The sequence below is a fragment of the Pipistrellus hanaki genome, assembly GCF_964339955.1.
Source record: "Pipistrellus hanaki genome assembly, chromosome: 9".
NCBI lineage: Eukaryota > Metazoa > Chordata > Mammalia > Chiroptera > Vespertilionidae > Pipistrellus > Pipistrellus hanaki.
The window spans coordinates 65,237,279-65,259,760 of record NC_140511.1 but is presented as its reverse complement, the minus strand read 5'-3'; the positions used below and the strand labels follow the sequence as shown (position 1 = coordinate 65,259,760).

At 36.2% G+C, this 22,482-nt stretch overlaps 3 protein-coding genes across 3 annotated transcripts; 2 read left to right on the top strand and 1 right to left on the bottom strand.

Annotated features, from left to right (window-relative positions):
- Window positions 1–3,864: 3,864 nt before the first annotated feature.
- LOC311628020 (olfactory receptor 8U9) lies at window positions 3,865–4,824 on the top strand (the record flags this gene model as incomplete). The annotated part of the gene is made up of 1 exon (XM_084894894.1): window positions 3,865–4,824. One exon carries the CDS (start codon window positions 3,865–3,867, stop codon window positions 4,822–4,824), a length of 960 nt encoding a protein of 319 aa, XP_084751020.1.
- A 4,822-nt stretch (window positions 4,825–9,646) lies between these two features.
- LOC311628054 (olfactory receptor 5AL1-like) lies at window positions 9,647–10,585 on the top strand (the record flags this gene model as incomplete). The annotated part of the gene is made up of 1 exon (XM_084894931.1): window positions 9,647–10,585. One exon carries the CDS (start codon window positions 9,647–9,649, stop codon window positions 10,583–10,585), a length of 939 nt encoding a protein of 312 aa, XP_084751057.1.
- Window positions 10,586–16,746: 6,161 nt separating this feature from the next.
- Window positions 16,747–17,706, bottom strand: OR8U3 (olfactory receptor family 8 subfamily U member 3; the record flags this gene model as incomplete). The annotated part of the gene is made up of 1 exon (XM_084894895.1): window positions 16,747–17,706. The coding sequence occupies one exon, from the start codon at window positions 17,704–17,706 to the stop codon at window positions 16,747–16,749; it is 960 nt and encodes a 319-aa protein (XP_084751021.1).
- Window positions 17,707–22,482: the final 4,776 nt, after the last annotated feature.

Genomic DNA, 22,482 nt, shown 5'->3' with positions numbered 1-22,482 from the left:
AAAGACAGAATATGCAGATCAGAGTAGGAAATATCTTTTGGAGCTGTTTATAGATAAATTGTGAATATATTTTTATGTTGGTGAATATGGTTATGGTCTTCTATTGATAAAGTGTAGCTTTTGAAATGGTGTTTGTCTCTACTAGTAGATCATGAACTCAATTTTTAGAATCTTTATCAGAATTATTTGATTTAAATAAAATAGAGCAGATTCCAGGCTTCTGGGTTCTTAAAATTTAAATGATTTGACTAAACAAAAGTGACCTGTCCTTACTGATCTTTTTTTCTCCTCTAATAATAAAACTAGTTGAGTGTCTTGATCTTAGTTGGTTCTAAATAAAGATTTGTTCACTTTTAAATGAAATCATTCTTTCAATTCTTTGTATGCAAGTTTGGCTTAAAATTATAATTTATGTGTAGCAACTACCGTAAGAATTTACATTGTGTTATTTCTAAAATGAAAAAAAATATGTATATTTGAAATTCTATTATCTCATTTTCTAGTTATATAATGAGTTACTGGCCAAAAATAAACAAAAGTGAAGGCACTCTGAATGCCCAGTTTAGGATTATAAGAGCATTTTAACATAACTTATGAGTGCTTTAATAACATATTTCAAATTAACGTGCCAAGAGACCACTGCAAACTAATGGTGTCAATCAGGCATGATTTTCTTTCACCAGGGGAGATTCGTCAATGTCTCTAAATATTATTGATTTTCATCATAACAAGGGGGTGTAAAGGAATAATATTGCTGTCTAGAGGATGAGGTGAATTATCTACAAAGCACTGGAGAGTCTCTCACACAAAAATTATCCATCCCAAAATAGTAAGTGCCAAGGTTGAGAAAGTCTTTCCTAAACGATTGTTATAGAAACAAATATCCTATGTAATAAAGAGGTAATATGCAAATTTGTCCTCGTGCCCTCCCACAAGAAAGCCATTCCCATGTGGTCAAAGATGGCCACGACAAGATGGCTGGCAGGGGAGAGCAGTTGTGGGCAATCAGGCCAACAGGGGAAGGCAGTTAGGGGCAAGCAGGCCTGCAGGAGAGGGTGGCAGTTGGGAAGGACCAGGCCTGCAGGAGAGGGCAGTTAAGGGCAAGCAGGCCAGTAGGAGAGCCTGCAGGGGAGGGCAGTTAAGGGCAAGCACGCCAGTAGGAGAGCGCAATTGGGAGTGTGTGTGTGTGTGGGGGGGGGGGGGGGGTGGGCAGGCCTACAGGAAAAGGCCATTGGATGCAATCAGGCCAGCAGGGGAGCAGTTAGGCGTTGATCAGGCTGGCAGGGAGTGGTTAGGGAGTGATCAGGCTAGCAGGCAGGTGAGCAGTTGGGAGCCAGCAGTCTGAGATTGTGAAAGGAATGTCTGACTGCCAGTCAGACATCCCCTGAGGGGTCCTAGATTGGAGAGGGTGCAGGCTGGGCTGAGGGACACCCCCTACTCAGTGCATGAATTTCATGCACTGGGCCTCTAGTTAGAGTAATAATGTCAGACTAAAGGGAGAGCCATAGAGGGATGTTCCCTCAAAACCAGAGGTAATGTTAATTGATCTCCAGCCTGCCTTGGGATCCCTATGGAGTTTGAACTGTAATTTTTCAGATGATCTTACTTGCATCATATTCTTACATAAGATCCCCTGGGTTAGAGTCACTGACAAAACCCAGCAGTTTGTTGCTGCCCAAACTCACTTGCAGAAGAAATAAGAATGCCATCTACTCAGGTAGATTCAAAAGCTGCATTTTAAAATTGGGAAGAAGGAATTTTTAATTAAGTGGAAGAGAATAGAATGTTCTTTTAAAAAAATTTAGGTAAGCATTTTCTGAAAATAGAGCAGAGTGTTCTCTATAATTTTATTTCTGTATATATTTCTGATATTATATATAATATAGTTCTTATTAGTTTGAAATAAAAATAAGAGTGAGATCTCCAAAATAGAATCAATTATACTATTTGAATAAGTCAGACACTAAACTGGCTAGACTGTAATCTATGGCAAAATTCTTCTCATTTTTGCAAAAGCTAATAATTGTATCTATGACAAGAAATGAATGTATTGAAATCAAGTCATCAATATGTCTCATAATGCACTGAAAGACATATTATGAGCAAGGAGAATAAATATTGAAATATTATTACAAAAATTAATCTTTTTATTTTATTTTATTTTTTAATACATTTTATTGATTTTTTACAGAGTGGAAGAGAGAGGAAAAGAGAGTTAGAAACATCAATGAGAGAGAATCATCGATCAGCTGCCTCTTGCACACCCCCTACTGGGGATGTGCCCACAACCAAGGTACATGCCCCCGACCAGAATCCTACCTGGGACCTTTCAGTCAGCAGACCGACGCTCTACCACTGAGCCAAACCGGTTTCAGCCAAAAATTAATCTTTTTAAACCTATCTTTTTATTGAGAGAGATAGAAACATAATGATAAGGGGGGAAAATCATTGATTGACTGCCTCCTGAATACTCTATACTGGGGATCATGTCTACAACTCAAGTATGTGCCCTGACTAGGACTTGAACTGTGACCTGCTGGTTAATAGGAAAACACAACCATTGAGCCATGCTGGCCGGGCACTAACGTTAATCTTTAATTCTCCACACCAAGCATCTCAAAGGGCCTAGGGTAAGAAATGTATGAAAAATCAGTCATGAATTTTATGCATGAAGTCCACAATTTATCAAGAGAAGAAATGTGGAAGAAGATGGCTGCCATAAATGTAAAATGTTATACAAATTAAATGTGTGTAAAATGTGTCTCCATTACAAAGAGGGAAACTTGGGTGTCAGAGTATGGGAATTAGAAATCAAAAAGTCTTTGTAGAAGAGGTAGGGTTTTGGTAGGCCTTGAAAGATAATTAGGAGTTTTCCCTTCAACTCTTTATTCTCTGGTAGAAATGAGGATAGAAAAAAAGCATATATGAAAGTAGAGAAGCATGCAAGGGAATTTAGTAATTAAAGACCACAAAACAAATTTTCCGATTATATTACTGAGTGGTTGTGACAGAAGAGATCTGTGTCTTCTTTGGAAAAATGTTTAGTATTTAAATCTTCTGCCCACTTGTAAATCTAATTGTTTATGTTTTGTGGGTTTTTCTGTGTGCTTTGTGTGTGTTTTCTTTGCTATTGAGTTGTATGAATTCTTCATATATTTTGTATATCAACTTCTTATTATAACATGATTTACAAATATTTTCTCTCATTCAGTAGATTGCATGAAAACTTTTTGAAATTACCTGAGCAAGAGGTGTAGTATATAAAAGCCATTAGTCATTGAAAAGACATGAAATATTAGTAACTTTATTTGTCCAATATACCAAGTCATGTCCACTGTGAACAAAGCAATTTATTAGTTTCCTCAAAATTGTTTTTAATTTTTGAATGGACAAAGTGAAAGAGAAAGAAATATGGCACATGACATTATAGATTTAGTACCAGTTTTGTCAGAGTGATGTTACCACAGAACATTCATTTTCCTTTGTGTTATTCATGTTAACTTTTTTCAATACCAATAGTTTTCTTAAGTTTTGAAAAATTAATATTTAATTGTAAATAAAATGCACAAGAGCTTTGAACAGAGAGCCAATATGGACTGCTTACTACCATATAGTTCTAAACTTTATCATGCAACTGATTTGGGTGAAAGAAATAAGTTTTTCCTCCAAAATATTTACTTTTATTCTTCAGCCCATCCCAGATTCCAAGTATACCACTAATCATTTTAATACTAATGCTTTCATAGTAACAATAAAACTTATTTTCAGGATGTTAAGTAATAAAAACACATTTTAGAGTTTTAAGGTTAATTTAATTAATATGGGTTTAATTCTCCTCTCTCTATCCAGACACACTGATGGTACATGGCCCAGATCAATTGCACCCAGGTAAAGGAGTTTATTCTCATGGGCCTCACAGATCGTCAGGATTTAAAGATGCCTCTCTTTGTGGTTTTCTTATCCATCTACCTCTTCACAGTAGTAGGCAACCTGGGTTTGATCTTAGTCATTAAGACAGATGCAAGACTCAACACACCAATGTACTTCTTCCTTAGCAACCTGGCTTTTGTTGATTTCTGTTATACTTCTGTCATTACACCTAAAATGCTTGGGAATTTCTTATACAAACAAAATGTTATTTCCTTCAATGCCTGTGCTGCTCAGTTAGGCTGTTTCCTAGCTTTCATGACAGCCGAATGTTTGCTTCTGGCTTCCATGGCTTATGACCGATATGTGGCCATTTGTAACCCCCTCCTCTATATGGTTGTAATGTCCCCAAGAATCTGCATTCAGCTTGTGTCTGTCCCTTACAGCTATAGCTTCCTCGTTGCACTGTTTCATACCATCCTCACCTTTCGCCTCTCCTATTGCCACTCTAACGTCATCAACCATTTCTATTGTGATGACATGCCTCTCCTCAAGCTAACTTGCTCGAACACTCACTCCAAACAGCTTTGGATCTTTGCCTGTGCTGGCATCATGTTCATATCTTCCCTTCTGGTTGTCTTTGTCTCCTACGTATACATTATTTCTACAATCCTGAGGATGCGCTCAGCTGAGGGAAGACGCAAGGCTTTCTCCACGTGCGGCTCTCACATGCTGGCAGTTACCATATTCTATGGGACCCTGATCTTTATGTACTTACAGCCAAGCTCCAACCATTCCCTTGACACAGATAAGATGGCCTCTGTCTTCTACACAGTGATTATCCCCATGTTGAATCCCCTGATCTACAGTCTTAGGAACAAGGAGGTGAAAGACGCCCTGAAGAAAGTCATAGACAGCAGAAACCAGACTTTTCTGTTCATTAAATTAAGAAAGTGACTTAAGCAAATTAAAGTGGTCTGATTTGTCTTCCTCTTAAAAAACTATCAAAATGCCTAGTCTTTTTTTAAAAAAAAAAAAATAAGAGGGCAACATTAATCAATACGATTATATGGTTTCAAGTGTACAATTCTATGATACATGATTAATATATTGCATTGTATGCCCACCACGTCAAATCTTCTGTCACCATATATGTGATCCTCTTTACACTTTACTATTCCCCACCTCCTTACCTCTGGTAACTAACATACTGCTGTCTGTGTCTGCTGGGGTCCCAGCATTACAAAGGGTTCAGCAATCTGGAGAAAGGAGCTGCGCGTAGATTCAATAAGGAGTCCAAAGATGAAAGATAATTTTGAAAGGCATTGGGGGTCAGAGAAGCTTCAGCTGAAGGAACTAAAGACTACCTTCTTGACTCAGGACCCTGCTTTTATTAACACAATTTGTCCTAAGGCAAGATGGAGATAGTACACTTCAAAGGGTAGGGTTTACAGAAGCATTGTGAGTTTGGGGAATAGCCTACATCTGTTCATGTTTAGCCAACAGGAAGCGATAACATGCAGATTAAGATGCTCTGAGCTGTCTGGCAGCAAGCAATCCTATTCAGGTTTGGGGGAGATGTTTTTTAGCCTTCCCCGATGACTCAGCCCTGCTGACATGCTGAAACTGGCTTCCGGCATGTGTCTATGAGTTTTTACTTGCTTTTCTTGTTTGTTCATTTGTTGCTTTCATTTTTATGTCCTACATATGAGTGAAATCATATGGTTCTTAATCTTTTCTGTCTGACAAATTTTGCTTAGCATGATATTCTCAAGATCCATCCATGTTGTTGCAAATGTCAGTATTTCATCTTTTCTATAGCTGAGTAATATTATTTTATATGTGCATACAATATCTTTTTTGTCCAACCATCTATCAAAGGGCACTTGAATTGTTTCCATGTCTATGCCTGTCTCAATATATTTCTATATATTTATTCAAAGAATAATACATTTCTCTGAAGTTGTTTATTGAGAATCTAATTTCTGAACATAAAAGTAACCATAAGAATTAACCACCATTATCTCATTATTCAAATAGAAAAAAATATTAAAATGATTAATTCTTTGGTTCATAAGAATGTATACCAATTTCCTCATTTCTCAAATAAAAGGATGCATCAAAAGCTAATACTTGAACATATAACTAGTTACAAGTAGAACAGAGACTAAAGTTCAGATTCTCCACACCACCAAAATCCCTAGTTCAAGATTTTCTGGTTCATTGACAATATCCCACATTAAAAGCAAAGATGAATAATTTAAATAATTGTTTCCTGATTTGCTAATATTTTGAGAAAATTTGAAAAACTGTAAAACATTTTCATATTGATGTATTTAACAAGTTGTCTTTATTAAATATAATAGTAGTGCATCCTAATTTTATTTATATCATTATTTTAACATGGCTTTCCACTTACCTGGAAGCCTGCTTTGGTCTCAAAAGACTCTTTGAGAAAACTGCTTTTTTACTATGCCTATGAGACCTCATTATATTGTTTCCAGTTATTTTAAAATATAATAATAATCTAATTCATAGATAGAATCCCAGAGGGGCATCATACATTCTAAACAAATATATTCAAAATAATTGAAACTTATAGACCATTTTGGCAATAACAAGGATCATATGCAGTTACACCAGGTAAACCTTGGGTAAGTTGGTTACTATTGATTATGTTATAGTATAACACAATGAACATAGTAGGCAATGTGGGATAGTAAAAGAACACATGCTTATTGCTAAAGAATAGCAATAGGCTCTGTAGTATGTACAAGCTCTCACAAGTTTATCAATTAAATAACAAAGTTACTAAATTTGGAGTCTTTAAAAAAAAAAAGATTAAACAGTGTGAAAAAGGGCATAGTAAATTGTGAGCACTTGCATATCATTTTTTTGTTTCTGTGAGCCTAAATACCTAAACCATCATACCAACTCTCCTTATGAACTTGAAGGAGCAATTGATAAATGGGAATTACAATACACTGTAATATAGAAAAAGTTATAGCCATAAATATTCGAGTATATTTTTCAAATAAGTGCAATGATAATTTTATAATTTTAAGTATACAGAAAATGGATTTGAGTTTGATAATCATTCATATCATTTAATAATTTTTATCTTAGATTCATTTGAATGCTAATGACCAAATACTAGAAATATGCTATTAAGGCCTAGAGAGAGATTACATTCAAATAAAAATATTTCTTAAAAATTTCTTAGGTCTGGGTCCACTTTGATTTAATTATATAATTTGATGGATCATAGAGAGATAAGATTAGTCTAATCTACAGTTCTCAATGTTTCTTTCCTCATCTTCTATTCTATTTAGATACATTTACCTCCCATTTGAAAATTTCAGTGGCTCCCCATTTGCTCACAAAGCTCCTGTAGCAGATTTTGAGTCTGTATTCTATGTACCAAAACCTTATCATTAAATCAAGAGAATTAACAACCTCCTGTCAGGCTGGTGCGTTGACTGCATCACAGCTGTTTGTTGGAGTATGGATTCCTTGGAGTTTAATCTTAATGTGAATGCTGGGTCTAACATTTGCTTCAGCAAAAGATCTCAGACAGTTTATTGTGTTTATGCATACCTCAGTTCCCATAGCAATATAAAGGTGAAAACAGTGTTGGCTGATAAATCTATTGTGATAGGATTAAAACATACAATGGATAAAAAGACATTTAAGAGTAAAATAATTTTTAAATGGATAATTGTTATATTTATTATACCTAATCTTAAAATGTTATACTTGGTTAAGTTATAAATATTATTTAGAAACTGAGGGTAGATGTCTGTTCTGAGATTTTTGGTTTGAAAGTGGTAAAAGGGAAAAAATAGATAAAGTAGTGATCAAGATAAAGTTTCCAAGAAAAAATAAATAAAGGGTGATGGTTTTTACATTTTACTAGAGGCCTGGTGCACAAAATTGGTGTGTGGATACGGTTTCTAGACCTGGGCTCCAATCAGGTTCAACTTCCCCTTCTGCCAGCAGCCGGCCCCACCCCCTGCCGCCACCTACCCTCGGTTCCAAATTCACCATTGGGCAATCAGAGTCTGCCAGCCGAAGGAAGGGACCAAGAGGTGGTCAGTGTACCTCATAGTGACTGGTCGTTCCACCATTAGAGTCAATTTGCATATTACCCTTTTATTATATAGGATTATGTTTTATCTATCTAAACCGTACAAGGTGCATGTGAGGTTACCTGAGACAATGTAGAAGTAAAGGAAAATCAAGTTACCTTATCTTTTGTTCTATTTAGAAAAGAAAGGCATAATTTCAATTCCACTAGCTTTTAAGCATTCATAATACAGCTTGAATTTATAAAAATGCCCTGTGAAATTTAGTTATTCTAAATATTGCCCAAATATTATTCACTTTTGACCATTTACTAACTTGGAGATAGATACTAAAACGATGTCTCTTCAAATTAAAAGCTGTTTTACAATCTAAAAAATTGTTCACTGCTGAGTATTCTTCCAAAATATATAGCCAGAAAATTCACAATCCTATTTTTCCTCTGGCAACCACCATACTGTTGTCTGTGTCTGTAAGTTTTTGTTTATTTATCTTTCTTGTTTGTTCATTTGTTTCTTTCAGTTTCATAACCCACATGTAAGTGAAATCATAGTTTTGTTTTTTGTTTTTTTTACTTTTCCTGTCTGACTTGTTTCTTTTAGCATGACATTTTTCGAGATCCATCCATGTTGTCACAATGACAGTATTTCATCCTTTCTTATGGCTGAGTAGTATTCCATTCTATATGTACCATATCTTCTTTATACAATCATCTATCAAAGGAAACTTCAGTTGTTCCATGTCTTGGCCACTATGAATATTTCTACTATTAACAAAAGGGTGCATTTATCTTGGCAAATAAATGTTTTCAAAGTTTTTGGAAAAGGGGTTACTAGTTCATATATGAATGAGGGTTCCTTTTTCTCCACTACCTCTCCAACACTTGTCATTGCCTCTCTTGTAGGTGTGAGGTAATATCTCATTATTGTTTTTATTTGCATTTCCTAGTAGCTAGTAAGTTGAACATCCTTTCATATACCTGTTGCCCATTTGTGTGTCTTCTTGGGAGAAGTATCTGTTCAGGTTCTCTGTTTAGTTTTAACTGGATTGTTTGCTTGTTTAATGTTGTGTTGTAAGAATTCTTTATATGTTTTGGATATTTACCCCTTGTTGGAGCTGTTTGTTATGAGTTTTATATCTTTCACATCTATTTTTGGTAACTCTTAATGTTCTTATGAAATGATGAAATGATAATTTTATGAGATAAATGTACAATTTAAGAAACCACTCATATAGGCTATCAAAATCACTTAAATCTTTAATGTTTCTTTTTTTCCTTTATATTTCAAGAAAAGCACAACACAGACTTTGCAATTGTGCTAGTGTTGATTTGAACCAAACATCTCAGAACAGACATCTGCCCTCAGTTTCTAAATAATATTTATAACTTAACCAAGTATAACCTACTTTCTTTTCCTATTAAACCAAGTAAAACTTTAATCAAAGTACTTTTTCCTTTTTTTTATAGTGGATTTTCTATGTTGGACTTTCTGCCTGGACCAAACCCTTTCACAGTGAAAGCATAAGTAAAACCTACTCATAATTCCTGTCAGAGATCTACTTACTGGTAGACTGAACTTAACATAACCTCCTCGTGATTCAGGGCATCTTCCCACATTGAATTGATTTTATCTCACAAGTCAAGATTATTCAGAGAGTGTGTTCTGGGAGAGTTCATTGCAGAATTGTTTATTTCATGGCAAAAGGCAATTATTCAGCAGTCACTGAGTTCATCCTCTTGGGCCTAACAGATAATCCACAGCTTCAAGCCCTTCTCTTTTGTGTATTCCTACTGATTTACTTAGTTACTGCCTTGGGTAATCTGGGTTTGATTGTGCTAATTCAGGTCAGTCCTCAACTTCACATACCCATGTATTTTTTCCTCTGTCATCTGGCTTTTGTTGATTTCTATGGTACCTCCACCATCACACCAAACACCCTCGTGAACTCATTTCGTGAAATTAAAAGTCTGTCATTTTATGCATGTGCCACTCAAGTGTGTTGCTTTATCACATTTTCCGTTTGGGAATTATTAATGCTCTCTGTCATGGCGTATGATCGGTACGTGGCCATCTGCAAACCTCTACTCTATGTAGTTCTCATGCCTAGGAAACTCTGCATTCAAATGGTCACTAGCTCTTATATTTACGGATTCACCGTGGGACTCATACAAGCAGTGGCGACATTCCACATGTCTTTCTGTGACTCTAATGTGGTCAATCAATTTTACTGTGATGATGTTCCCTTGATTGCTCTGGCCTGTTCTGATACCCAAGTCAAAGAGCTGATGTTGTTAATCATTGCTGGGTTCAATGTTTTTTGTTCTCTTATCATTGTCCTGTTATCCTACGTATTCATTGTCTTTGCCATCTTAAGGATCCGTTCTGCTGCAGGAAGACAGAAAGCCCTTTCTACCTGTGTTTCTCACCTGTTTTCTATCACTATTTATTATGGGACCCTCAGTTTTATGTACCTTCAGCCCAAGTCAAGCCACTCGCTAGACAAAGACAAATTTGCTTCAGTATTCTATGCGGTAGTGATTCCCATGCTAAATCCATTGATCTACAGCTTGAGGAATCAGGAGGTAAAAAATGCTTTGAAAAAAATTATCAAAAAGGTATACTCTAGTAATTAATAATGAATTGTCCTGTTACTAAAGAAGTACTGGATATGAAGTATCAACAATTTAAATAAAGGCTATCCAATGGTACAGTGACATGAAGCACAGGAGCCTTTGTCTTCTGGGATTTAGTTTCCTGATCTTTATTTTCATGGAAATTAGTATTTTGTTGGTTTTGCTTGCACATAGTAGATATTTCATCAATGTTTGTATGTTGAATTGTAAAAAAAAAAAAAAAGGGATAAAAATGATCTGCTCTTTTTGACCATGAGATGTTTCAATAATAGAGAGGAAGAACTAAGCACCTTAAAATCATAAATTTTTTATTTCACTGTGGTATTGAGAATTTTAGGTTGTCTTGAAAGACATGAACTATGCAGGTAAGATTTTCTTCCATAGTTGAACAGGGGAAAAATAACAAGGTGTTTGGGTCATAGTTTTGATTTTAAAATGCCAGGAAAGTGACCTTACTTTTCACTTTACAATGTCCCTATTGATATGGTTGAACATTTTCTAAAGACTTTACTTTTTAGAATGCTTTGGTTTACAGCAAAATTGAGGGGGAGGTACAGAGATGTGTCATATACCCCTGTTGCACAAGGCATAGTCTCCCCATTATCAACATTGTTAGCCGGAATATGGTATATTTGTTGCTATTGTTGATAAACCTATATTTACATATCAAAATCCTCAGTTTACCTAAGGGGTTCATTCATGTAATACATTCTATGAGTTTGGAAAAAAAAGTATAATTATTTATATCCATCACTATAATATTATACAGAGAATTTTTACTGCTCTACAAATCCTCTGTATTATGTTTATTCATCTCTCCCCTACTATCCCCTGCCCTGATAACCACTGATCTTTGTTTTTCATCCTTACTCGAGGATATTTTTTCAATTGATTTTTAGAGAGAGTGGGAGAGATGGGGAAAAGCAGAAATAAATATCAATGTGAGAGAAACACTTTGATTGGTTGACTCCTGCACAAGCCACAACCTGGGCCCTGGCCGGGGAGGAACCTGCAATCAATGTATGTGCCCTTGGCCGGAATTGAACCTGGGACACTTCAGTCTACAGGTCGACGGTCTATTCATTGAGCCAAACCAGCTAAGGTAGATCTTTTTTTTTTTTTAAAATATGTTTTTATTGATTTGAGAGAGAGGAAGAGAGAGCAATAAAGAGATAAAAACATCAATGAGAAATATCAATCAGCTGCCTCCTACATGCCCCCTACTGGGGATTGAGCCTGCAACCCAGACATGTGCCCAGAACAGGAATCAAGCCAGTGACCTCTTGGTTCATAGGTCTATGTTCAACTGCTGAGCCACACCGGAGGTTTTTGGTGCGATCTAAATCATTACTTGTAGGCTGCAAAATACAATAGCAAGTTAACTCACTTCAATATAATGCATACATATTGTGACCTCTTAAATACAAAATTTAATGAACCTCAGACAAAATCATAAAATGTAGTTAAACATTTTGTAAGTTGTTTCACATGTATGAAAACAATATTGGTTTTTAGTTATCAATTCTTTATTATGCTTGTAATCAGTACACAGATGTAAAATTTCAAGTGAATGTTCCTTACCTGTTAAGCAAATTGGATTCCAAAAGATTAATCATAACATAATTGCTCATGTTTATAAGATGTCATTGCGTGTTTTTGTTGTTGTTGTTATTGTTGTTATTCAGATATTTTCAAAGTGATGTAATACAAGGAAAATGTTCTAGAGGAAACAACAACTAGTACAAAACATACAATCTATATTATAAAAAGCCAGTAACCATAACACTGTAACGATCAAGTGACCAGTCACCAGGAGGTGCATTGATGGGTCCCATGGCAGTGCATGGCGTGTCTGGGGTCTCACATAATTTCACACACTGGGCCTCTAGTATTAGTTGAATTCACAGAGTTTACCTCCGGATCTATTGGACTGTGGCTGTGTTGTGGATTATTCAAAGGCAGTATGTAATGGCATAATACAGAAGAATTTACCAGGTGACCGAAAAATATGCAGCAGTACTCAAAGATACAGGGGGAAAAAACCCACAACATTTATTTTCAGATTATTTCACATGTACTAGTACAGTGACTCAGGGGTCATTCCTCCAAATCCAGAATAAGTCAATATGGAGGAAGTTCTCCCTTTATATCCCTTGGTTTCTTTGTCCCCCAAATATAGATGGCTTCCATATGGTTCCCTGAAATGGCCTTCTGGTCCTCGTCATAATGGTCTGCGACCAGTAGGTAGGTCTGGGCCCTCAACGGAGGTCTGGGTCCTGGGAGGGCCCTTCCGGCTAGAGAGAGAACTCTGGGCCCCTAGGGGTGGTCTGGTACCTCACCTGGACCATCTGGCTTATTGAAATGGTGGTCTGGGTTACAAATTGAGAAGTACACCCAGGATACAAGTCTGTGTTTTAGGCCTTGGCCCCGCCATGATAGTCTGGGTCCCAAATGTAAGTGTGAGCCCCAGGTGGAGGTCTGGGTCCTGTGAGGGCAGTTCGGGCCCGGAGGGAAGTCTGAGCCATAAGGATGGTCTGGAACCTCACCTGAGAATCTAGGTTATGGCATAGTAGTTGGGGTTACGCATAGAGATCTTGTCCACTGATACAACTCTGTGTTCCAGGTTTGTGGCCTGGGCCCCAGGTGGGCTACTAGGCCCAGCCATGAAGGTCTGGGACCCGGATGTAAGTCTGAGTGCTCAGGCATGGTGTGGTCACTAGGGGGCGCTATGAGCCCAGCTGGGAGGTTTAGGGCAAGGGCAGGACCTCTGTATGATGAAATGGCGGTCAGGTCTAGCCTGGTTATTTGGACTCCAATTAAGGAATAGGCACTGGCTTCCAGTAGGTTTCCCCGAAATGGCCTTCTGATCCTCGCCATAATGGTCTGCAACCAGGAGGTAGGTCTGGGCCCCCAACGGATGTCTGGTCCTGGGAGGGCTTTTCTGGCCATGGAGGGACTTCTGGGCCCCTGGGGGCGGTCTTGTAGCTCACCTGGACATCTGAGTTATGGAAATGGTGGTCTGGGTTACAAATTGAGAAATACACCAGGATAAAAGTCTGGATTCTGTGTTTTAGGCCTGGGTCCGGGATAAACTTTTTGGCCCTGCCATGATAGTCTGGGTCCCAGATGTAGGTGTGAGCCCCAGGTGGAGGTCTTGGTCCTGTGGGGGCAGTTCTGAGCCCTGGGGACGGTCTGGTACCTCACCTGAGCATCTTGGTAAAGGAATAGTTGTTAGGGTTATGCACAGAAAGCTCATCCCCTGATACGACTCTGTGTTCCAGGTTTGTGGATTGTGTGCCAGGTGTGCCTAGTTGGCCCCGCCATGAAGGTCTGGGACCTGGATGTATGTCTGGGTGCTCAGGCATGGTGTGGTCACTAGGAGGCGCTATGGGCCTAGCTGGGAGGTTTGGGACAAGGGCAGGACCTCTGTAAGATGAAATGGTGGTCAGGGCTAGCCTGGTTATTTGGACTCTAATTTATAATTAGGCTAAACAATAACAAATACTCAATAAATCTCATCTACTTTTTTTCTTTCACTTATTGTTAATAGTAGAGCATAAATTTTAGTATTGGCTAATAGTCTTTTTTTTTTTTTTAAATCTTTATTGTTAAAAGTATTACATAGGTCTTCCTTTCCCCCCATTAGCCTCTTCCAGCATGCTTGGGTTCTGGTCTTTTATTCAAATAAAATATTTAAAAACAAGTTATACAGAAAGGGTCCTGTTCTTTTAGTAGCAATTCAGTCTTCAGTCAACAAACTGACAAGAATTGAAGAGAAACTAAATCAAAGAAAATATAATATAAAGTCTGAGGCTATTAGTATCAATATGCAAGAATAAGTGCTAGGATTTCTATTCAAAGTAGACCACAGATTAGTTGTAGGTACAAAAAATCCAACCCTTTTATTTACAGAAAAAAATGTCCTTAAGATGATCTATGTCATTGACAATAATGATAATAAAGCTGATATTCACCAACCCTATATTCGGTTGATTGTGCCTTTGTCCTTACATATACTTCTACCTAAATGTTTATACACCAGTTGTGAGGTGAGCATTTTCCTTATTTTACAAGTAATTGGAGTTTTATATGCCACAGAACCAGGAGGAGCAAACCTCAAATTTGGGGCAAACTTTCTGAAAACTGTCATGTTCTTCACTAATCTTGAACACTGCCAATGATGAATCCATTTCCTACTATTTTTTTTTTTTATCTATCTATCTCTTGATTCCATATCAGGACACAAAAATATTATGGAGATCACAAAAAGAGGGATAAAAATACAAACATCTTATTTCAATATACCTAGAGATAAAAGGAAGAGTGTTGATTTTGATATTTTGATGGAGGGACCAGTGTCTCAAGAGATAAGCCCCCCACCTGAAACAATGGCTGCAGTCCAGTCCTCGCGGCTGCTCAAAACTGTGTGCCCCAGCCCAGGAACAATGAACAACATGTCTATCAAGTACACTTGAATTTCCTGGTCCCTGAGAAAAGCCAGATTTACCTTAGAAAGGATTGCTGATAGTAAGGATTTAATATTGGGTAAAGATGTGAAAACTTCCATTTAATTAGTGTCTGAGCATTGCTCTTATTAATCATTTTATGAAGCAGAAAGGTGCAGAGAAACTGAAGAAGGCCTGTGTTTTTCAGGTGAGGCACCAAGATTCTACAGGTGTGAATTTCTTTACCTGTAGAAAGAGAGAGACTGTCTATGCTGCTTCTATTTGTCTCATATGTGACAGGTGAGAATAGGTATGTTTATTAGTCTATATGAATATATTATCAGAAGACAAACTGTGGTGAATAGTAACATCATATTTCTTTGTCAAAATTGCTTTTAAAACTGGAGAATTTATTCAACTCCCATAGTTCTAAAAGTACCTTCTGGCAGCACATTTGAGTTATTTACAAAGTAAGCACAGAAGAGGAAATAATTAGCTAGTGCCACAAACCTCAAACAGCTCTCTATCCAATGATTGCAACTCTCACTATCTCCTTCTACAAAGGTAAAATAATAGAAAAATACTAAATCACTAATATAATTATTTTTATGAAATGTCAAAATAAAAGTACATCAAATCATTGACTTTTAAATTTCATGTCATGATCCTATAAGGGTAACTGAATAAATAGCAGTCTCCTAGAATTATTTCTATTAGAACAAAAATGCAAATACATTGAATTTATTCATTTGAAAGTATAATTTATTATAAACCATGTTCTTCAAATTATATTTTAAAATCTAATATTGATTGTAAGATTTAAATCTAGAAAATCTATATTATAATACACCTTATCCTTATACCCATAGTGTTAGGAAAACAAAATTCAGGTAGTCGAATTTGCACTTAGAATTTTCATATAACTAGTTGTGTGACCTTAAGTAATTTATAAATCATCAAGGCCCAGAGCTGAAACCTCACACACTTCTAGGTTTGTTTAATTTTTTTAAGTAAGACTACTTGATTAAGTGCCTAATAAGTGGTAGAAACCTATGAGGGCATGTGACGGGGGTAGGGGAAGCTCGGGGTAGGTCAATGGAGAAAAAAGGAGATATATGTACTACTCTATGTAATACTTTAAAAGATAAAATAAAATAAAAAACAATGAGTTTTTGAGTACTCAATAAATTAATCTTTAATTACATATAGCACACATTTAAATAACAAGCATTTATTTAGCACTTATTAACACAGGATATTTTTCTAAGCATCTTATAAATATTAACTTATTTAGTCTTCAAAATAAGCCAATGAGTAGGGTCTTATTATTTTCTAAAATTGGGAAGAGGGTCACAGAGTTCAGGCCAATTGTCCAAGGTTGCACAGATAATAAAGGAAGGAGATAGAATACAAACTGAGGGAGTTTGGTCCCAGAGCCGTTCAAAAGGAGGCCACTGCCTTTTCTTGGGACCCATGTGTGTGTCCTTGCTAGTGTGCTTGTGTTTGAAGACAATTTCAGTGGTCTCTAAAGGCCGAGTGGTCCTCTGACTCATACTGACTCTCCAGGACTGGCCCGGGTCCTTACATACAATGTCAAGGTCTGTTGACGTTATAAATAGTCCCATTTTCAGTTGATTGGAAAAGAATTCCATGAAATATCAGCAAAGAAAGCTTGACTTATTTCCCTTTTTGTACTTAGTAAAGCATTTGGTAGTATTATTTCCTTAATTTTAATGTCTTTAAGGTTTCACGACCTTTATCCAAGACTTTTTTGGAGGCATCTTTCACCTCTTTGTTCCTTAGACTATAGATGAGGGGGTTCAACATGGGGATCACCACTGTGTAAAATACAGAAGCCATTTTGTCTGTGTCCAGGGAGTGGTTTGATTTAGGCTGCAGGTACATAAAGATGAGGGTGCCATAGAAAATAGTAACAGCCACCATGTGGGAGCCACAGGTAGAAACAGCCTTGCGTCGACCCTGGGTAGAGCGGATTCTTAGGATGGCAACTACAATAAAGATGTAGGAGGTGAGGACAATGGAAGAAGAACAGATCATGTCAAAGCCAGCAAAGGCGAAGATCAGAATCTCCTTCACGTGTGTGTCTGAGCAGGATAGAGCCAAGAGGGGGATGTCATCACAGTAGAAATGGTTAATTACATTGGGGCCACAGTAAGTTAGCCTGAAGGTGATAATGGTATGAAACAGAGCAACCAGAAAGCTGTATATGTATGGAACTGCCACCAGTTGAACACAGACCCTTTTGGACATCACGGTTGAATAGTGCAGGGGACTGCAGATGGCTACATAGCGATCGTAGGCCATGGAAGCTAAAAGGAAACACTCGGTGATCATGAAGGTGAGAAAACAGCCCAGTTGTATTGCGCAGGCGTGGAAAGGAATAGTGTTATGTTCCACAACGAAGTTCACCATCATCTTCGGCGTGATAGCAGAGGAGTAACAAAGGTCAACAAAGGCCAAGTGACTGAGAAAATAATACATAGGTGTGTGGAGTCGAGCATCAATCCTGATTAAGGTTATCAGTCCAATGTTTCCCAGCACTGTGACCAGATAGATGACTAAAAACACCACAAAGCATGGGGCCTGAAGCTCTGGCCGGTCTGTAATTCCCTTGAGAATAAATTCAGTAACATGAGTGCTGTTCACTTCAGCCATCTATTCTGACAGATTTTGTTGCAAGTTGAAGAATAAAACTGACACTTTTCATGGCCCCTTCCAGTGTTGGGGAAAAGTGATCACTGATATTTTCTCACCTTGAATCATGTCATCTTGTGGCAAAAGGTCCACCTTAACTCTCTAAAACAGGCAAAACTTGCCCCAGGTAGAGGAATGTTTTACTCTCAAAATAGTCTTCTTAACACCTCTTTATTTTGCTTTGTGAGTTTATAAAGTAAGGTAGATTGTAGATTAAAAGTTAAATATTATCTGATAAAAAATATCTTGAGGCAACTAACACTAATACTTGAGTGCGTTGTTTTTTTTGCCAGTATCTTTTTTATGCATCTATAAATATGGCAGCACAAAAAGTGTATAATTCATAAATGAAAATTGATTATTTCCTTGTGTTTCAATTTTGTGCATGCTTCACAGCTTTAAAATATATAAAAATAACCTAGTATGACTTATTCATTTTCCTATATCCCATTCCTGCTTATATAGATGAAGTACTTTATGGTATATAAGCTAAAACAGTTCATCAGAAATTGAAAGAACTGAAGATTGATGAAGTAGTAAAAGTACAAATAGATATTCTTTATAAAGTACTAAAAAGCAGGCAGTATGAGAGGGAAAAATGCAGTTAAGATATTAGAGATATCTTATCTCTAAAGCAGACTGATTCCATTTAATACCACAGCTCAGCTAGGATAGGGTGGAAGGATAGCAATTCATTCAGTGTACAAACTTTGCAGGCAAACTGCTTGAACTCACCTGCCACGCCATGATTCTGGCTCCCTGTGAGCTCATTCTGTAGTTGTTTGGATGATATATTAGTTCCTGGCTTCCTTTGGGTCTAAATTTGAACCTCTAGAGATAACTGAAAGCTGTAATGTTTTCTTTCCTGTTTTTCTCAAAGTTTGATGAGCTACACAAATTATTCTGAGGATTTAAAAAACATATTTTAATTATCTGTATTTGTGAAGGGACCATACTTCAAGGATATCAATAAGACTATTTTCATGAAGGAAAAGCTAGACTATACTAATGAAAACAACATTTTTAAGGCCACATTCATGTAAATAAGAACTCAAGTTTTGTGAAAGAATAAGATTAGCACTTAAATCCTGAGCAACTTACTTACGGCAACACCCACACTCTGTGAAGGCCTCAATTTCAACTATAAAATCAAGTAAAAATGGTGCATCTTCTATGTTTTTTTGTGAATATTGAATGAATTAGTAGATGTGAAGAACTTTATAAACTCCATGGTAAAGTTTTAAGTGTTCAAAAGAAAAGATACACATTTGCCTTTAAAAGTAAGCTAAATCAGAAACATAAATAAAGCCAAGGTACTCCAAAAAACTACCTGAAAAAGAATCCTGCTTCTACCATAATTTTAGACTCTGTTTGGGTGAACTATATAAAAAAATGAACCGTGTGTTTGTCAATGCTAAAATTTAATTTCTCATTAAATTTCAGACTAGAAAACCATTTTAAAATATAACATATAGCACATATGTTATATGTCTCTAGATATATGTGTATTGAATAAAATTCATAGAGGTAACCAACATTTTTTAAAAATTGTCTACTGCTTCCAATATTTCACAATCTTTTGCTCTTTCCAATCCTGCTTTTCCCTCCAGTTCGGTATCGTTTGTCTGGCTATTACACTGTTGATAAATGCAATGATAATTTAAAAAATTTTAGCCAGGCTGGTGTGGGTCAGTAGTTGAGCATCGACAGGTGAACTAGGAAGTCACAGTTTGATTCCTAATCGGGGCACATGCCTGGGTTGCAGGTTCAATCCCCAGTGAGGGTCATGCAGGAGGCAGCCAATTGATGATTCTATCTCATCATTGATGCTTCTACCTTTCTCTTCCTCTCCCTTCCTGTCAATATCAATACAAATATATATATATATATATATATATATATATATATATATATATATATTATTTTATATTTCCTCTGAAATTTGGAAATGCACATTGTCTCCCCTGTTGTGCTATTACATTTTCTTTGTTGTTGTTTTTTAATGGTGATAAGAACCTTTAGCATGAGATATATTCTCTTAACAAAATGTTAAGTACACAATAAGGTATTGTTAACTATTGACAACATGTTGTATAGTAGATCTCTAGATCTAATTCATCTTGTATAACTAATTCTTTTTGTCCATTGAACAACTCTCACTTTACCCCACCCCAGTACTGGCAGCCACCATTCTACTCTGTGTCACCTATCCATAGACATTTAAGTTGTGAATAATGATGCAATGAACATGGGAGTGCATATATCTTTCAGATCCTGATTTCAATTCTTTGGATATATATTCAGAAGTGGATAGTCAAACGATGAATAATATGATTGTTCTATTTTTAATGTTTTGAGAACTGTTCCATACTGTTCTCCATAGTGGCTGTGCCAACTTAATAGTCCCACTGGCACTGTATAAGAATTTAAATTTCTCCACATCCACACCATCATTTAGCATTTTTTAATAGCAGCCACATTAAATGAATAAGGAGATATTTCACTGTGGTTTTGACTTTCATTTCCCTCATGTTAGTGCTATTGACCATATTTTCATATGACTAATTGCCCTTTCCAGTCTTTGGAGAAATGTCTTTAATTGTTTTCAGGGGTTCTTTAATTGCTCCGTTATAGGAGTCTCATATACTAGTATTTTGGATGTTAACCATGTATCAAATGTATAGTTTAAAAATCTATTTTTTCCATTCTGTAGGTTATCTTTTACTCGGTTGATCGTTTCTTTTGCATGCAGAAGCTTTGTAGTTTAATGTAGTTCTACATATCTAACTTGCTTTCATTTCTGGTACTATATCCAAGAAATAAGTGCCAAATCCAAAACCATGATTTCCCTCTGTATACTTTTCCAGGGTACAGTTCCAAGATTTACATTTAATTCACTTTGAGTTGATTTTTGCATATGGTGTTAGATAAGGATTCAATTTCATTCTTTTGCATGTGGATATCCAGTTTTCCCAGCACCATGTGTTAAAAATACTATCCCTTTCTTATTATTTATCTAGACATCCTTGTCTAAAATCACTTGACTATATATTTATGGGTTGACTTCTGGGTGTTCTATTCTGTTTTATTGATCTTTATGTCAGTTTTTATGCCAATACTATACAGTTTTAATTACTAAACCTTTGTAATAAACTTTGAAGTGAAGAATTTTGATGCCTTGAGCTTTATTCTTTCTCAAGATTTCTTTAGCCATTTGGGATCTTTCGTGATTCCTTGTGAATTTTATGATTGTAAAAAATGCCATTGGGATTTTGGTAGAGATCACATTTTCTTTGTTTTTCTCATACCACACTGATTTCACTTTTTGCCTCTACTTTACTGCTGTTATTTCTTCTAGTTACTCCTTTATTAAACTCTTTTTAATGCTCACAACATCAGTTATCAAGGAAACTCAAATTTATTTTTATATCTTAGACATCTCCTTAAAGCTTGACTTTTATATCCAAATGTATATAATTGATTTAAGTTGGATGTCTTAAGTGCCTTAGTTTCTGCATGCCAAAGACTATATTCTCAAATCTGATGTTCATTCTTTGTGCTTTATCTTGGTGAATATTACTACTATCATTTCTGCTATGTGAGTCAAATAATAATAGTCATCCTTAAGCGTTTTATATTCATTTCCAAGTTTTGTATCTATTTTATATTTTTGATATTGTCATTTTTCTTGAATCTCTGCTGCATGCCTCCAATCTCAATATCATTTCTTGTATTCAAATACATAATTTCTTACATATATATTCTCCTTGAATCTCCATTCTAGCTAGCACATTTATCAGGTGTGACTTGAGGCAAATTATTTAAATTCTCTGAGCCTCTCATATAAAAGATGAGAACAAGTATTTTACACCACAGTGTTTTGTAAAGAATAACTATCTTAGGTACATAGACCTTTTTAGTACCATGCCTGGCACATAATAATCACCCAATAAATTTGAGTTACTGTTATTATTATTCTTTTCATTATCATTCTATTCATAATCATTACAGTATCATCAATTTTTAGTTTGCAAAATGATGTAATATCCATTATAGATTTACTCAAAGTTGTCCTGGGCTGTACATAGTATTTTTATTTATTAATTGGGGCTCAGAGTTTATGACTTTCCAAGGAAGACATGGGTGGATGGTAGAAGAACCAGAGTACAAACCTAGATCTGGCTTCAAAACTTTTTCTCTTCACACTATACTAACTTGTCTCCCAAAGGAAGGTGCTTCGAAGCAGTGGAATCAGCCATCCCTGAGGAATAGGATAATTATCTCAATATACTCAAACTAAACTGCAAATTCATTAATCTTAAGTTGAAAACTTTGTCTGCTGAAATTGGTTTCAGTTAATATGTCCCCATGATGAAACTGAGAAATGTCATTTTAATAAGCCCCCTTGAAACTGATTAGCAAGTAAACCCACTTTTACCAATTACAGTAGGGAATTTTGTTTGCAACACAAAGTTTTGTAATAAGACCCACAGAGACAGTTTCATCATCAATACTTAGCAAACTCTGACTTCAGTTTCCCTTTAGTTAATGATCAGCATTTGATTTAATTAAAATCATCTGATAAAGAATGGTGGCCTCTGTAAATGATAGTTTTCTTAACTTTCCCAGATACTCAACTTTTGCAGCCTGACTAGGAAGGGAAACTGATGTAATGGCTTTCATATTATAGAGTATAGGAAAGCAGTTGGCACTCAGGACCTTCTAAATTCTGTGACA